We start from the raw sequence: 17,831 nt of genomic DNA, 5'->3' as shown, positions 1-17,831 counted from the left end.
CTGGTGAATAGCTGCTGATGGAACGGAGGCCACTAAATCCACTCGTCTTGTCTGGGATATGGGAGCTGATTGTGTCGATTCAGCGTCTGACGCGTGATCCACATCATCGTCCAGCAGTGCAGCAGACGTGTGGTCCACAGCCCCTGTCAGTGCAGCAGAAGGCACAGCGTGCATTGATGAGGCTGCAGCTGTGTCCTGATCTTGAGAGAAGGGCGATATCGGAGCTGGCATGTGTGATGCAGATGGATACTGTGCCATCCCAGTGGGGCTGGGATACATCCTCTCTAGATGGGGCAGGCTACCGTACTGAGGCATATCTGCAGCATATTGTTGTGAGCGATATGTGGGGTGAGTGTAGCCAACCTGAGGGTGAGGAGTGAGTCTGACATTGTCCATTTCAGCCTCCAGCTCTCTCATTTGGTGTCTCACACTCTGCTAGCGTGCCTCTAGGCGCTGAAGTCTATCATCAGGGCTCTCGTAGGGCTGATATGTGGACGCTGGATAGTGAAGGAGTCCTCCCGTGTTGGGTGGTGCGACATATGTTGATGTCGTCGGCGACACTGTCCTTGTCATAGTGGGATGAAGGGGTTGGAACGGGTAGCTGAGCTCGTAGTCCTCCAGATGTCCGGGAATGCGTCACACCCTGTAGCCATGGCGCAGCTTGTGTACATCCGGCTCGAAGGACCACTTGTAGATTATATTTTGGATGCTGGCGTACACAGTCTGGCCTTAGTCTTCGGTTAGAAAAACTGCAGCGACTCCAGAGGTTTCTTTAACCCTTCTTTATTAATCTTACACAGGAACAGTGTACAGGATGAGCTTGTTGTGGTTTCCTGAGGTATACAAATAAAGAACCAACACATATATATTAGTATGTTACTGAAATAAAGTACTATGATTGTAAATTAAACAGACATACGATGCTACACAAAGAATGCAGTGAGCATAACATCTGAGGTCAGAATAATACTCTGTCATGGCCGCACGGGGGCGCCTCACATCGCATCAATACAACATCACACAGCAGTTGTATTGAACATGAACATCATCGGATATAATGACCATCCGAGGTATTAAACACACAATCAAAACAGTGTCATATGTCTAAAACACATATGTAAAGGAAAGCTAACATATTAGTCAGTCTGTGGTAATATATCACACATATGAAACGTTGTGTGCAAGAGCACGCATTACAACATGGCGGCCGGTCCGGATCAACACCACGCACATCAGAAACAGCATAACAATAAACAGCGGATGCAAACTTACTTTGTACTCACGCACAACGAACACAAAGTGACGGCGTTGATGGCGTTGTCGGCTATGACTATGCTCCGCTCAACAACGTCATAATCGTAGGTGAGGTGTGCAGCATCCTACAGGTGTGTTGTTTACTTCCTTCGGGGTTGTTATGTCGCTCTCGTGTTCACTCGGGACTACTCGGGTCCTTCCGGTGACGTTCGGCAACGTGACGACGTCGTCCCGAATACGGTGGAGCAGGGAAGTTTGCACACGCTGCATACAATTTAAAGGTGTATTTACTTGTTACTTTAATACAGTTATAAAAAGACAATTGTAGTAGGGAGAGAAGGAAGATAACTGGATAAAATGGAATTGTAGAATTAGAAATGTCAGTTATGGTTAAGGCGTCCTGCAACAATTTCCTTTGGGAGGTGTACATAGGTGTGTCGGGGCAGGGTGGTGCTCCCACTGGGCCATCCCCCCTGTTAAAAATTAACAAATCACCTACTGACAGTTAGTGTGTTCGTCCGCCTCGTTAATCCAGCTTGTTCTCTGATGAAAGTCCTCCTTCTGCAGGAATAATAGACTGGATTTTTATTCCTTATTCCTTTTTCTCCCTTATATCTAAATTTTTGCTACCTTTGAAGTGTAGAATATCTGACAAAACGGCATCAGTCGTGGCTCGTCAGCCAGCGCCAGAGAGGGCATTTATCTACAAATATTTTCCTCTACACTTCCAGTTATTTGCTTATAACCAACCTGAACTCACCTAGTGAAATATTCAGGTTTTAGGCCCGTCTAAAACCTCCTCCCAGAGGGCTTTTATCCAAATCTGTGGCTTCCTTAAATCCTTATTTCCTTATTTCTGGTTATACACCTGGTACCAGGTTTTCCCTTCAATTCCACTTATTCAACTTTCACGCAGCGGCTAATTTACACGTCTTATGGTTTGAGAAGCTTGTGGCCCCTCTTCTTCATTAACCCTGCATAGTTTTTTAACTCACTTAATGTTACTCATTGTTAGGCTCCTTGCCTTTACCCTTTACACAAACATTTCCCTTCTACTTTTTATTCTTAACTCTTACTCTACCATCACTCCCCCCTACTGCGTTATCCGCAACGCAGTAAAACAATGGAGAGCAAAACAAATTTAAACGGAACTTCACCCGCAAACATCAACACAGCATGACACACATTCACCCACACAGAATCTTTTCGGTGCGACCGAAAACCAACACAGCCAGTGACAGCTCCAGTCAAACCTCATCCCCCCAAACAGCGTAACGGTGTAGGCTCACCTTGGATGAGAGGAGGAAAGCAGGGCTGCGTCCAGCTGCGCCGCGGCCACAAAGACGTCCTGATAGTTTGTGATGCCAAGTTTTGTTGTATATTCTGTGGCGATGCAGTTGAAGATGTTTGAAGAAAAACTCCGCCGACACTGTCTTAGTTGTATAACAAATTTATTACAATAAGTTCAGTATCGTAATCTACTTGGAGAGCCTCCAGCCGAATAATGAAACTCTGACGAAAATATGCAGACAGCTCCTTATATATCGAGCTTGTTCTGGTCAAAAACTTAGTTACCACATATGGTTCACATTAAGAGAGGGACAGATAAGAATAGAGGCACCTCTTTAGGGATGCCCCACCATATGTCTCTTCACCTCTGACCCAGGACTTCCATGACTCTGCTGACCTAACATTTGATATATGTTACCTTGACCACAGCACCATCATGTCAGCATTCTGGTACCCCTAACCAAATAACCTCCAAGTCAGGAAGGCCCAAACAGCAACTAACATTCCAATATATCTTCATAATACAAACCATTTGTATAAATATGCTGCATCTAACAGCAGACACCTCAGAAGGTAGATTCAAACCTGGAAAAATGTAGCAACCAGGCGGGATTTAATGGATGCTGGTTTTGGCGTACTTTCCTTTTGTTTTCAGGCTTTGTTAGCGCGTGGAGGCTGCATGTTAGGCTTTGGTTTACATGCAGTCCTGTCTATTGCTAGGACCATGTTGTGAGGTCCCAATGTTTTATGAGAGGCTGGACAATTTTTACAACCTTAGTAATAGCAGATTTTCAGCAATGGTGTAGTGACTTTTTTCAGGCAGTTACGAACAATTGGGGGGTGAGAGTGTGAGGACACTAAGATGTCATATAATAAAGAAGATATAATGTAGAATGTGTGCCCTCCTGACATAAACTCAAAAGCAGAGTTAACTGATGTACCGTCCTAACAATCAAAACCTATACATTATCTAATTACAGAAATGAAATGGAACAATACTGTGCAACATTCATCACCAGATCAAAAGGTCTAACCATCAATGCATGTCCAGATGTTTCTCCTCTATATGACGTGTTAACGTCATTTATCATTACATACCGTAATTGTTACCACAATTAACTATCTTTCTATTCTTCGGCTATAGTTGTTTGTTGAGTCTCATTTTCAGGTCATAAAATTCAATGCTTTTGGTTGGTGATGCATGGCATCAGAGGTCATCAGTCTCAGTGAATTGTTTTAAGCTCATTAAACAGATCATATTTGACCAGAATTTGCATCTTCCAGGACACAAGGACCAACAGAAACGTTGGTTTACACGTACAGCTGAGTATCATCAGTGTAGCAATGGAAATTTATTCTGGGACAGCTTATAATTTGTCCAAGAGGTGAAATATACCCCTTGCAAGCAACACTATAACTGTTAATGTCACAGCTCAAATGTGAAGCTCTTAGGCTTATATGGTATATAACGGCATATCTCATCGGCTTCAGTCAGAAAATAATTTTTGGGAGAAACCTTTTGAGGTCTTTAGTAAAATAAACTGCAATGTAAGTCTCTGCTCCAGTCCTGCCTTATCCAGTCTCTGGATACAGACTGATAAATGTGAAGTCGCAATACCTTTACATAATGCTGCTAGTCTTCCTTCTACCACTTCTATAATACTAATGCATTTTTCCTCCAGCACAGGAACTGAAACAGGACTGGCCAATGGATTCTACAGTCTATCTGGAGGACATGACCTGGGACCAGGGTAACTACACACCATGTACACTAAAACACATACACAAAAAGTCACGTTTCATCACTAGCTTGAGTGTAAAATCAACACTCGCTACATTGTAACTAGTTAGTCTTTCACTAAACTCACCACTGAGTCTTTTGCATTGTCTTCCTTAGGGCTGGGTGATAAAACAATCTCGATTATTTTCATGATAAAATTTTCCACGATAACTATGATAAATTTATGACATTTATTTTCGATAGTTATTTTTGAGTCCGTTTTCCTTTACCTAGAAAACACTACATCACCAGCCAATCACACAGCAGAGAAACAGATGCATGTGGTTGATGCATGTTTCTGGCCCCTCCCACTCACAACTACTCAGAATGACGGTGACCACCTGTGTGTCTAGCCGACACAAGACAATGAGCGGTCCGACTAGCAAACCGAGTGCAAGGAAACTGACAAAGACGAAGAAATTGTACCGAAGAAAGGTCATACCACTTCGGTTATTTAGAAATAGTTCGGCTACCTGAAGTCTGACAAAGGACAGACCAGCATTAGGTGCAAAATGTGTCGGCGACCAGTCCTCAGCAGAACTGGTGGTCAGCCTCCCCTCAAGTAGCCACCAGCCCGACCCCACTGCTTCTACTGGTCAAACTTCAGTTCGACAACCAACAGTTGCTGCTGCTTTTTCAGACATTACCCCATATGAGAAGAAACCGAAGCGCCACAAAGACAGAACCAGCAGTTACGTACTGTATCGCTAAAGATATGATGCCTATAAGCACGGTTGAAAAATCAGCTCTACGCAGAGTGTAGGGTAAAGTTGGAGGAGCAGCTCAGAGATGTCACCACTGATATGTGGTCTGGTCGCACGTCTGAACCACATCAGGTCTTACAGAACAGGAGGCATTAAAGCTGAACTGAACAACTACCTGCAAGCTCAAGAATGTGCAATATTCAAATAATACAGTAGCATAATCATCCTCAACATTTACCTTTTGATTTTATTTTCTTTAATCAATGTTCAGTTCACTATACTACCTCTAAAATGTTTAAGACACATTTGAAACAAGCCATTTGTTGTACATATTCATCATTTTATTTATCCGGTGTTTAACATAAAGCCATTTGGTTGGTTGGTTCTGTTGAATGTTTGCCACCTATTCATTCTGACAATAAATAATTGTATTTTATAAACCATAATGAACCTTCTGGTTGGTTTTGGGTTCTGTCCTAAGGAAAATATTCTTAAAACTGTCAATTCAACATTATTATTGTTAAATATACTGTATATCGTGATAATTATCGACATCGATCAATATAAAAAAACATATTGTGATAACAGTTTTGGCCATATCGCCCAGCCCTAGTCTTCCTTATTACTACAGAACAGATTAAGTAAGTAGTTTGTAAGCAAAACATTGTCACAGAGTGTCTTTTGACCTAGTGCATTGTCCGTGTAATATGGGGAAGAGAGGGCTCTACATTAAACTGCATTGTTCAGCAAAGAGCCAGTAATGAACTGCCTAACATAAAATACAATGCTTTTCCATCTTACGCTCACTCATTAGTTGATATGTTAACATCATTTAAACGACCAGTGTGTAGCATTTACTGACATAGTGGTGTGGTTGCATAATGCAACAAGCAAAGTACCCTTCATCTCACTCTCCTTTATGGTGGCTTCTAAGAACTTGAAAAACATGAGATGCCCTCTGTAGAGCCAGGGTTTGGTTTGTCTGTTCTGGGCTACTGTAGAAACATGGTGTTGCAACATGGCGGACTCCATGAAAGAGGACACGCTCTGTTCTTAGACATAAAAGGCTCATTCTAAGGTAACGTAAACAGAATGATTCTAAATTTCAGGTGATTTGACATTAATGAAATCATAACTTTGAATATTCCATTTCTACTATTATGTCCCCCTAAATTGTTCACGCTCGAAATGTATAATTCATTGTTTATCAATCACTTGGTACTTATGTTTTTATACATGTATACTCTACATACCTGTCACAGAATATATATGATTTTATCTTGCAGTATCAATAAAAGGACCTATTTGTAATTCCCAGCCACTTGCTTCAAACGAATGGGGTGCAGTATTTCCCCCCTTCTCAATGTTTAGTTCAAACCCCTTTTGTTATTTATTTTATATATTTGATTTGTTTCATTGCAAATTCATTGTTGCAAGTTGTTGTCTGTGTTGTCTACTATGAATTTAATTATTTACTCATATATTCACCATTCCCTAAGTTTCATTGTTGCTCTCTTTTCTTACACAATAAGTGCTAAATAAAACTTTTGGAGGTATACATTGATACTAAAATCTGAGAACAGCTTATTCTACTGGTGTAACAAACACACGTCTGTGGAAGCAGGCATACTGAACAACAACTGTAAACTACAGTTGAGTAAAGCTGGCATAAAAGCCTTTCCAGCAGGTTGGAATGTTTTATTTCAGTTATTGTCAACACAAACAGTCTTTCATGGTTCCCCATTTATTACAAAGTTTTCAAAATTTACAAAAATATCAGTGCAATAGTGAACACTAAACTGTCACTCCTTTTTTGTAGGAAGGAATTTGCCTTGGTGTCTGGTGCATAATAAATGAAGGCTAATTACTGCAACAGTCAAGACTATAAATATAGAACACAAAAATTAAAATTAAAATAAAAGGAAATGCTATAAGAAATACTATTGCAAGTATGTTTGTTTTAGACTCGAAAAGCTGTACAGTTTTGTGCAAAGCTCTTCACCATGGGATGGACAAAAGTTCACAACACAGAGTATATTTGATGGGATGATGGTCAAAGATGTCAGCGGATGTAATGTATCGAGACAGACGTCCACTGGGGAGGCTTGTTGATGAGACCAGCTGCAGATTAGAATAAAGGGCAGGGTGGTAATTCATCACTGGGGGTGGCTGGACTGGAATTCTGGTCCGAAAAGACGTAGGTATGGCAGGACAGTTATTTTAATTCAGACACATTGTGTTTATTAGACAGTGTGAACAGTGATGTGATCTGGCTAAGATATACACACTGTGAACACTGCTACTGGCTAATTCCGTTTCACGTTCGGCTTACACGTAACAGCAGCAAAACTGGACATGGTAGTCACAGATTTTGTCATGCTTATTTGAGTTAAGAGAACTGATGGGGATGTTATTTTAATTGTTATTCAAGCAATGTATTTCTCGTGACAGTTACTTACCATGAACAAACTTCACCTTTGATCTCAGTCGTGGGTAACTGGGTTTGTGGCGTTCTAAACACGAGTGTTGCCAACAGGGATGTTGTAGAGTGTCCTCTGGTGGACAAACTATACAACGCCAACACTCATAACATGGTTGAAGGGTGTTTTGTCCATTTATATTTTATTTTTTAAATATTAATTTATCGGCCATTATAAATGCCGATACCGATAGTTTGGAAAATGCCTAATATCGGCCAGCCGATATATCGGTCGGGCTCTACCCGCTATAGCACAAGATACATGTGACTTGTAGTATTTTCCATTCATCACTTTAGAGGCGGACGCCTCTTGGTAGCACGGCTACCTTTCTTGGAACAGTGAGTCACTTTCCCTCTAAATCCATCTTGTGTGCAATCAAAGTACATATGAGGCCAATGGTGGTGTAACCCCTGCCATTGTTTCAAATCTCGCGTGCTCGTTAGAGTGACTACCTTTGGTTGACGTATTCAGTCTGCCATTTTTGAATTGAAGGTACATGAGTCAGCAAAATCAATATCATCACCTTTGAATTCGTGTCCACGCGTGGTTTCCCCAAATCACGTTCAAGCCATTTTGGTAGTCTTACGAATGTGACTTCTCCAAATCACGTTCCAGTCATTTTTGTAGTCTTATGAACGTGACTTCTCAAAGTCAAGTTCCGGCCATTTTTGTAGTCTTACGAACGTGACTTCCCTACGTCACGTCCGCTAATTTGTAGTCCAACGTCCGGTTCGGCCATTTTTGTATTCTTTTCAAAGGACTCATTGTCGGCCATTTTCACACACACACACACATACAGGTCTACGTCCATTCCTATATCTGTGCTTGCTTATGTTGCTTTGTAGATGTGCTAGTTGTAGTTAGCGACTGTTGTTTGTTAAAGTAAGAGGTTTGTGGATGGAGGACAAGCATTAATAAACACTGTTGATTATAATTGAGCATTTTCCTGTGATTATTTTGCACAACTTGATATTATAATAACAGCTGGTTGAGAAGTCCAGTGTTCGGATTTACGCCTTCTATTTCCCTCATTATTGATATTTTTGTAATATTAACAATTTGTAATAAATTTCAGGCATTGAGACTAAAAGCATATCATTTGATTATTGATCCCTGATTCCAGGGTGGTGCTCCGGTGATTATTAATGAATAGTAATAACATACATTTCATTGATTAACATTAATAACTTGATTAATAATCAATAATCAATTAATATCCCCATTGAATTTCAACAATATGATTATACAGTAAATTGTCTGGAAAATTTATTGAAACTGTTTAAGGTCAATTTAACCAGAGTGAATGTTTTCTAATTAAATAACTGACAAGTAAAGGGACTAAATGACAAAAAATGCAAGAAAATTAAATGAAAATCCAATAATGCCATCCTGGGCAGCCTTGCAGAAAATGGTTGCACTCGTGCCCTCATGTATGTATAAATATACGGGTACCTCACAATACTGAGCATGCTCATGCTCTTCTCTGGCATTAGTCTATCTTTTTAATCATTTCCATGACAACAATTAATAAGGCATATCAAATCATGTGTCAGTTTTAAGTTCTATCTTGACTACACTGCAACTGACTCGTATGATGCAACCTGCTTATGCAAAATGAAAGCAACTCTTCCACTACATTTAAACAATGTTCAAATTCAAACCTGGCTGCTGGAACAGGCTGTCTGAAACCTATGGTTCACTCCTGTCATTCTCACTAGTTCATAAGATCTTTACCCTGCTGGACCCAATGATGGATCAATCTGTTTTTTAACTAGTCAGATTCGTATGAAGTTTGCATGGATTTTTATGGGCCTTGGAGGATAAATCCTTTCCTCAAGCACCACTGTGTGTGTGTGTGTGTGTGTGTGTGTGTGTGTGTCATGGCAAAATGTGGTCCTGGAGACACCTATTGTAGTGGGAACTACTAACTCAGAACTACAGTTTTGAATAATTTGCCAGCTGTCAGTCTGTCTGTCAACACATTGTTGTCAGTGCGATAGCATCACAACTGTGCAAGATACAGTCACTAAACTTTACAGGTGTGTAGTTAAGATCAAAATGAAGGCATAGTTCAAAGATGGACGTCATGTCCTGTAATAATGTAAAAATCATTAGTGAGTATTCATGGGTCAGAATGTTAACATGTTGACGGGAATCATGGTTTGTGTGATCCCGTTGCAATATTGTTTATTAATTTATATTCAGATTCTTCTTCTAATGGTATGCATAGCAAAATAATCCAGTCATTACATCTCTTGAATTATTGTATTTTATTTTTCAGTCACTGTTAAATATCAAGATCATTATATATACATATTCATGCTCACTGTTTGATTAAGGCAGGTACATCCTTAGTTTTCCTTATTAAATGTAAGTGTGTGTCATTTCAGATGAGGGTGTGCACTCATACAGCTGTCGCTGTGGAGGAGGCTACGTCATCTCAGGGGCAGAAGTGGAAGAGGAAACAAAAAGAAGGCAGCAGGATGATATAGAGGAAGAAGAGCACAGAGGAGTGGTTGTCTGCTGTGATACTTGTTCCCTCAGTGTGTACATCACATGGTCATTACATACAAAGACTCAAATGTTAAAATGCCAATAATAATACTTGTTTGGAAACCTTTCACCTCTTACACTGCTGAGCCTGACTACTAAACAATGACATATGTATTTTTACAGTAAAGCACCTTTCAGGAGTAGACATCACAAAGTGCTTCATAATAACAGACAAAAGAGCAAATACTGTACCAGACCATAATACATTAATGACAACAGGCTATAAACATTAAAAGAATAAGCTGGGTGTAGTGCTCCACAGCTGGTAGAAAAAGGGAGCGAATCAGACCAGCCAACATGCTGGTCAAGACTCGGGTCCTTAGAACAAAAGTTCCCTTCTCATTTCAGACTTTGTGTTCAAATCTCCATCACTTCAGGCTGTGTATGTATGAGGCAGTTAGGGTGTGAAGGTGAATGTTACTTAGCCGCCCTCCCTTTTGTAAAAAATGGCTTATTAGCAGTGATGGATGTGAACACCACATGGAGGGTAAAGGCACGTGCATGTGTGTTCTGATTTATGCCACTTTTGGGGACAAACACCAGAGTCAAGACTGCATTTGCATGAAAATACTTAGTAGTCCAAGTCTGTGGTTTGTCCACGTGGTTTTCCTGTGGACTTGGGCTACTTTTAAAGTGTTGAAGGTTAGGTAGACCTATTTTCATGCAAATGCAGTCTTGACTCTGGTGTTAGTCCCCAAAAGTGGCATAAATCAGAACACACACAACCCTGCTCGCTGTGTCTATAAATGGGGCCAACAGTTTTGAAGTGAGAGGGCTCACATGCACTAACATGCACTACCAGACTGGCTCCAAAACAAAACAAAAAGAGAAGCTCAATAATGATGATAATAATAATAATAACACACAGAGAGGGAGAGTGTGATATCACTCTCTGCTCAGGGTGTCTTTACTCCACCATATCTTTACATAGAAATAGTTGTTTCCTGACATCTAGTGAGGCTGAATGTTATACATTGGACCTTTAAGTCTTTCACCTCTCAGTCTGGAGACCTGGGTTTAGAAATCTCTGATGTTTATGTATCAGAAGCTGTCTTATACATTTTAAACGAGGGTCATTTGTAACATCTCAAATTACACCAATCAGAAACAAGACAGAACCATGAAACTTGCACATGTGCGCTGTGTTGATCCCTCTGTTTCTGCCCAATGGACAAACTGATCTCTCATACTTGTCAAAGTTTTTTTTTAAAAATAATAATGACATCGTAAACAAAATTGTCACTGTTGCCCTCAGTCTACCTTATATTGTGTATAGCACTTAAAATGCAATTACTTCCCCAAAGGCCCAAATAGAATCTTCTGCCAATTGTAATTACACTTGCTACACAGTACCACATATTACTGTGTGTGTGATAATACAGCCACTGCTGTGCTGTGGACAGAGGTTTACAGGAGGACCAGTGATACCATTATGGGGATGGGTCTGAGCTAATGTGATGCCAAAGCAGTATAGGGTAATAGTCTATTCCCTGGAAAGTGTATGTGTGAGGCTTGTCTTCAGCGTGAGGAGTGTCTGTACACTTGGGTCCTTTGTTACATGTCTGAACCTGCCTCGTAGCTGGCATGATGCTGATAAGCATACCTGATGCTCATCAACCACATCACACACAGACAAATACATAACTACCAGATGCCTGTTTCTGTTCAAAACCAGAAAGCAGATGACAATGTACATTTTCATACTGTTGTCATTACTTTCTGCATTTCTTGATAAAAGCACTCTGGAATTAAAATGAAATGATTTTACTTTCAGAGTGTAGATCACCATATCATTATACCTCCATTTTTAATGAATTGCTGTTTGATTTGAGCTGAGGAAACACCTGCTCACATGGCAGGTATGGTGCAGGTGTGGGTTAGCAACTGTTGGTTTTTATAAAAAACTAATGTCTGATTGTTGTCATATTATATTACACTTATTATTACATATATTTGATGTATTGATACATATTGTTTCTGAATATCTGAATATGTTTCTGTACTCATTTTGCGCAGTATAGATACACCCGTTCCAGCTGATATCTGGCTGTCTTCGCATTGACAGTGAGTTGACACCCATACCGCTGCAGTGCCCACTTAGCTCTGCTTCCCCATAACAGTTCTGGCTATGGCCACAAGTAAATAACCTTAAAAGCTGTTGTTTAACACACAGTACACAAGCATTTTTATATTTATCTCACAATAAAAATTTAAAATTGTATGCTGTCAAGAAAATTAAATTCTGTTATCACTTCCTCCTCTGCCTACCGGTGGAGGCAAGTGAGCTGTCAAAATAGACTAATTTCATATATATTCACTCTTTCTTTAGAATTGATTGATATGTAACAAAAATATAATTGTTTTTGTAAACTCACCTTGTTCCTTGTATTACAAAATTGAATTTGTGTTAAAGAAGTTATGTTAAGGTACATTATTTTACAGCCTATGTACTACTTTTACAACATGGTAATAAACTCAACCCAGATTCAGATTCCAGAATAAATGTTGATCAGCAATAACACACCAAATCTTGAACACATTCCTCTTTCCCAAAATAATGATATAATGTGAAATATACAGTGGCGATGAGGTAAACTGAAGAATGAGATTCCATTTTAACAGTGGTCCATGTGATTAATTATAACAGAAGCTGGAGTAAAAGCAACAAGAAAAAAAAGCCAAACATTTGCATAATAAAACTATATCATATGACCCTGAAAAATTATCCTGTGACCATCTAGGGGGTCCTGACCCCCAGGTTGAGAACCGGTGCCCTAAATGACAGAGCTATTCTCCTCTCTGCGGGGCTGCGACAGACACACAAAAGGACAAAGGCTTGTAATGACTCTGCTCTCTCTGTGGTCACTCGGCCTGCAAAGGTCACAGCTGACAGAGGCTCCGATTGATGATCATCTCTCATCTATTATCCCCCTAATCCATCCGTCCATCCATCCATCCATCCATCCATCCATCCATCCATCCAGAGAAAGTGAGGGTTTGACAGAAGGGATGTCAGAATGAGCAGTAGTTGTCAGCAGTGTAGGACAGATTCTACGTAAACACTGATAGTGAAGGTGTTTGGTGGAGGTGGGTGACAGCTGATGTTTAAATGAGGGGTTTATAGAATGTTGATGTGACAGACACACACAGACATGCTGGGATGTGCTGGGACACAAAATCATTTTCACCAACACACCACCTACAATTAGAGTGCTTTAGATCACTTTCTAGTAAACACACACCCCACCCCAGAATCCTGCCTCTATCCTCTTCATACACTGTAAAATTTTAATATCAGGCATTTAAAAATTTCATTTAATTTAAAAATCATCTCATTTTAATTGAAGGACATTTCAGGTTGATAACAACTTCAGTGTTATTTTTATAGGGTTCGATCATTTATATTAAGTAAGTTAGTAGTTAAGTTATTAGACATAATATTGCTGTGCTTTACAATGTTAGTGTAAAAACGACCACACCTTTGTTAAGTTTTTTGTTGAGCTGTGTACTTACAATATCCCAATGCTCAAACCCAGAGGAATTCACAATATCACTCAAGGTAATGGAGCACTTCATTTGGTCGCCTGTCGCGATAACTTCCAGGGGAGAGTCAGAAAGTGAGGAAGGAATTTGGCAAATGTGACGAAACATAATATGAATTAAAACTGCAAGCAGCGATGAACGGGCCCTCGCCCCACATACGTCGGGCCGTGGCGCGATCGGAGGGCAGACACAGAGGGCAAGTTTGCCTGTGTCCACTATGTGGCCCTAGAGCTCACCCATCAATTATATGTCATGTTGTAGTGTACGGTTTGGAGAAAACAACCTGTGAATGTCATGTAAATTGGATAATGTTTGTTGTCACAGCACATAGCTGAGTGAAAGATAGTGCCTCATTAAGCTTCTGTCAGAAATGTATGTATGTGTTATGTGTGAGAGAAAGTGTGTGTGTGTGTCTTTTGGTTTCACTTCTGTTTCGTTTTGCTTGCTTTTATTGTGTGAAGCTCCTTGTGCTACATTGTATTTGTATGAAATGTGCGATATAAATGGCGTCTGATTGATTGATATGAGGCTGACTTCCTGTGTCCAGTGTGTGCTGCCATGGAAGGTTCCTACCTAAATAGATGCATGTGACCCAAAACACAACACAGCCACCTAGTGGACAGTTTGTGTCCAACACACACCATAAATTGACATGGCTCCTACAATGGCCAAGCATCGAAATTGACGGCCACGCCCACCAGGTACAACGTAGGCGAAAGCTTTTGACAACTTTTCATCATCAAGGCATGAGGATGATACTTAGTGACTGTGAAGTCTGTGGCATCAAATCTGTAGGACAAGTTAAATAAAGTACGAGCCATAGAAATGGGGGAAAATGGCAGCGAAATCTCAACTTTGAACCAAAATGGCAGACTTCCCTTTGGACTGAGGGTAGGGGTCCAAGAGGGTGCATCTGGTCATGATACTTATGCATACCGAATTTCATTAGTGTATGTGGATGTTGGAGGCGGGGCTTCAAGTTTGACAAAATGGCCGCTGTGAACCAAAATGGCCATAAGGGGGGTGTCAAAAATAATTCCTGCCTAAATCTTTGAGACCCATGAGTCCTGTTGAATTATCACATTTTTCACCACATGTGACGTATGTTCCAAGTTTGGTGAGTTTTGGGGTATGTTCAGGCCGCCAAATATGCGATCCTTTGGGAGGACAAAAAAGAATAATAAACAATCCTTACAGATACAATAGGGCCTTCGCAGGTTTCCTGCTCGGGCCCTAATTAAAGCTGCAAGCAGAGATGAACGGGCCCTCGCCCCACGTACAGAATGGGAAAAGCCATAAGAGGGTCATCGAAATTAACCGCACCTCCACGCCCACCAGGAATAACGTAGGCGAAAGCTTTTGACAACTTTTCATCGTCAAGGTATGAGGATGCTACTGAATGAATGTGAAGTCTGTAGTGTTAAATCTGTACACTCAAAAAAAGCAAACTGGGTGTCTGTTACCTTAACCTAAGTCTAACATGTAGCTTATATTATATAAAATCATGTTTTGTGGTTGAACAGTTATAAATCATGTAGTTTTAGCATAAAATGCAACAATTTGAAATTTACAAGACTAATGTATGTTAACACAACCTAATTCTAATGGGTTAAGATTGCAAATCACTTCTGCTTACAACTCCAGAGCAGTAGGTGGCAGTAATGTGCAAATTCCTGTAGTGTCCCTCTTTATACCAGTTGAAGGCCATGGTCAAAGGTGTGTCCCTGGCAAAGAGGAACCGACATTTTGAGATGAAACATCGCTTGTGGAAGAAGGTAAGAAGACCTTTGCACACAGAAGGCAAGAAGTTATTCGTGATGCACCCTTGATTGCTGCTTTCAAAACCAGATGGCCGGCTCTCTTCTGTGTATGTGAGGTAGGTGAATAAATGCACAGCGCTCATTTACTTTTGAAATATGATGTCTTCATTTAATATGTACAGTGTGATTTATATAAGCCAAACAAAATGTGGGCAAGCCTTTGAAGTAACTTGTAAGGTGATTCAAGATTTGGTGAAAGATGACAGTTCAACTAGTTGGTCATTTCATAGTCAAATTTACTTTTGTGTACCTTTTCTTCATTTAAGCTAACTGCTGAATTTAAGGATCGACCGGAAGATGTCGGTATCATTCTGGAGGGTGTGCAAGTTCTGGATGAGTTGGGAAACGTACCACTTGCTGTGGTGATGTTGTTCGCTCTTGTATACGCTCTCAACCTCAGCTACCCTCCAGAGCTGCGATACACCTTTGAAGCTTTGCAGAAGATCATCATGGAGCTTGATGGAAACAGACTCTCAGAAAGAAAAATCAAACACTACTTGCGCATTAGTCATCCTCAATAGAGTAAACTACAGGTAGAGGTTACTCTCATGGGAAGGTATTTGAAGCCATTTGATTGAGTATTTACCTTTTAAAAAATTGCAAGCTGTTGTTACTGTGTTTTAATACTTCCAACTGTTGCTATTTGGGGGTTACAAAGTAGAATAATGTTTTGTGAATAGATTTGTTTCACTGACATAAATACATTATATGTTGTTGCATATGCGATGTTAACTGGGGGCAGGCTCGACAGTGTGCTCCAATTTCCTAACTCAGCAGTTATAATTTTTCCTTGTCTGTCTTTTTCTTTTTTTTACAGACATGACATAATGCACAAACTGTTGGACATTGAAGTTTCAGGCTGTGTGTTTGTATTTTCACAGCAACATGTTTTCAAGCAATTGCTTGAAAGTCAGTTTTGCCATTTCTGGTAAAGTGATATTCCAACAAATGCTTTGTGTTTTTCTTTTCCAAACTTGACACCAGCTGGGGGTATATAGGTTGACATTTATGTTTAAATTGTTGAATATAAATACTCTGTTAAAAATGATTTATTTTATGAATAATTACGCTACAGTTATGTTCATATTCATATGAGGTACTTAAACCTAACGTGGTTTTGTTGGCTCAGCACAATTAATTCATGTAACTGTATTATTTTAAAAAGTAGTTGCAACTACCCTATTAAATTAAGTAACTCATAATCATATCATAGAAGTTTAAATGGCCCAACAAAATTATGTTGGTATGTTACATTTACCCTTACAAATCTAGTCGGACTTAATCCTAGTAATTAAGTAACAGTAACGTCATACATACATACATACATCATGTTGATCCAACATAGTTACATTTAGGCCACTCAACAAAATTGTTTCTAGCTAAATTAAACCATTTTATTTAGGTGTAGGACGAGTTAGTTAACATACGAGGCTTAGAAATTGGGTTCCTACAGAATGGGAAAAGCCATAAGGGGGTCATCAAAATTAACCGCACTGCCACGCCCACCAGGTATATTGGAGGTGAAAGCTTTTGACAAGGTGTCATCATCAAGGTCTGAGGATGATACTTGGTGACTGTGAAGTCTGTGGTGTTAAATCTGTCGGACTAGTTAAATAAAGTGCGAGGCATAGAAATGAAATAAACAACATGGGAAAAGCCATAAGGGGGGCATTAGGGGGCGCTACTGAGCTGTCGTGCCGCGCATGAGGGCAGTTGTGGTCAAATTAACGTACTCATGGGTAATAAGCTAAGGGCCAAATTTGGTGAGTCTGCAAACATCCTAAATTTCCGAAAACAGCGTCGGAAAAATGGAAATCGCCGCACGCCATTTGAGATGGCCGACTTCCTGTTGCGGCAAAAATTCAGACAAAAATAATTCCAGGCTAAATCCTTGAGACCCATAACTCCTGTGAATTTCATGATGATCCGAGAATATTTCTGGGCAAACAATCGATGTTAGGTGGCGCTATGGAGTCCCCTTGCCACAGCCACCCCCAATTATGTTGAATTCAAATAGCAGCGTGCAAATGTGATGTGTGTTCCAAGTTTGGTGAGTTTTGGGAAGGATGAAGGAGAATAATAATAATCCTTACAGATACTTTTTGTTTGGGCCTTTGCAGGTTTCCTGCTTGGGCCCTAATAAAACTTTAGAGCATTACCTTGTTTGTGAGCATTCGTTTCCTCAGTCACATCAGATAGATTTTCATCAGCAATGGGGGTTTAAAGGTGTTTGACTGCAGGATAATTTGGGTTTACTCGCATTACTTACGCAAGTGTTTGTTTGCCTCAACCAGCCAGATTACCATACTTAGTCGTAAGTGACCAACGATATACACCAAGAGTGTGTTTAAATCCAGGTAAAACTCTGAGTGAAGTCAGCTCTCAGCAGAGACTCTGGTTCTCTCTC

At 40.1% G+C, this 17,831-nt stretch overlaps 1 protein-coding gene across 2 annotated transcripts in view; it reads left to right on the top strand.

The window, feature by feature from the left end:
- Window positions 1–14,125, top strand: part of dnajc24 (DnaJ (Hsp40) homolog, subfamily C, member 24) — a 49,420-nt gene extending 35,295 nt beyond the window's left edge. For both annotated transcript variants that reach the window (XM_073472578.1, XM_073472577.1), the window contains exons 4-5: window positions 4,227–4,295; window positions 9,899–14,125. In XM_073472578.1, coding sequence (XP_073328679.1) covers window positions 4,227–4,295; window positions 9,899–10,107 — 278 coding nt within the window. In that variant the 3' untranslated portion in view covers window positions 10,108–14,125. The remainder of the gene's footprint in view (window positions 1–4,226; window positions 4,296–9,898) is intronic.
- Window positions 14,126–17,831: the final 3,706 nt, after the last annotated feature.

This window comes from Pagrus major, chromosome 8, assembly GCF_040436345.1.
Source record: "Pagrus major chromosome 8, Pma_NU_1.0".
Classification (NCBI taxonomy): domain Eukaryota; kingdom Metazoa; phylum Chordata; class Actinopteri; order Spariformes; family Sparidae; genus Pagrus; species Pagrus major.
This window is presented reverse-complemented; position numbering and strand designations above follow the sequence as displayed.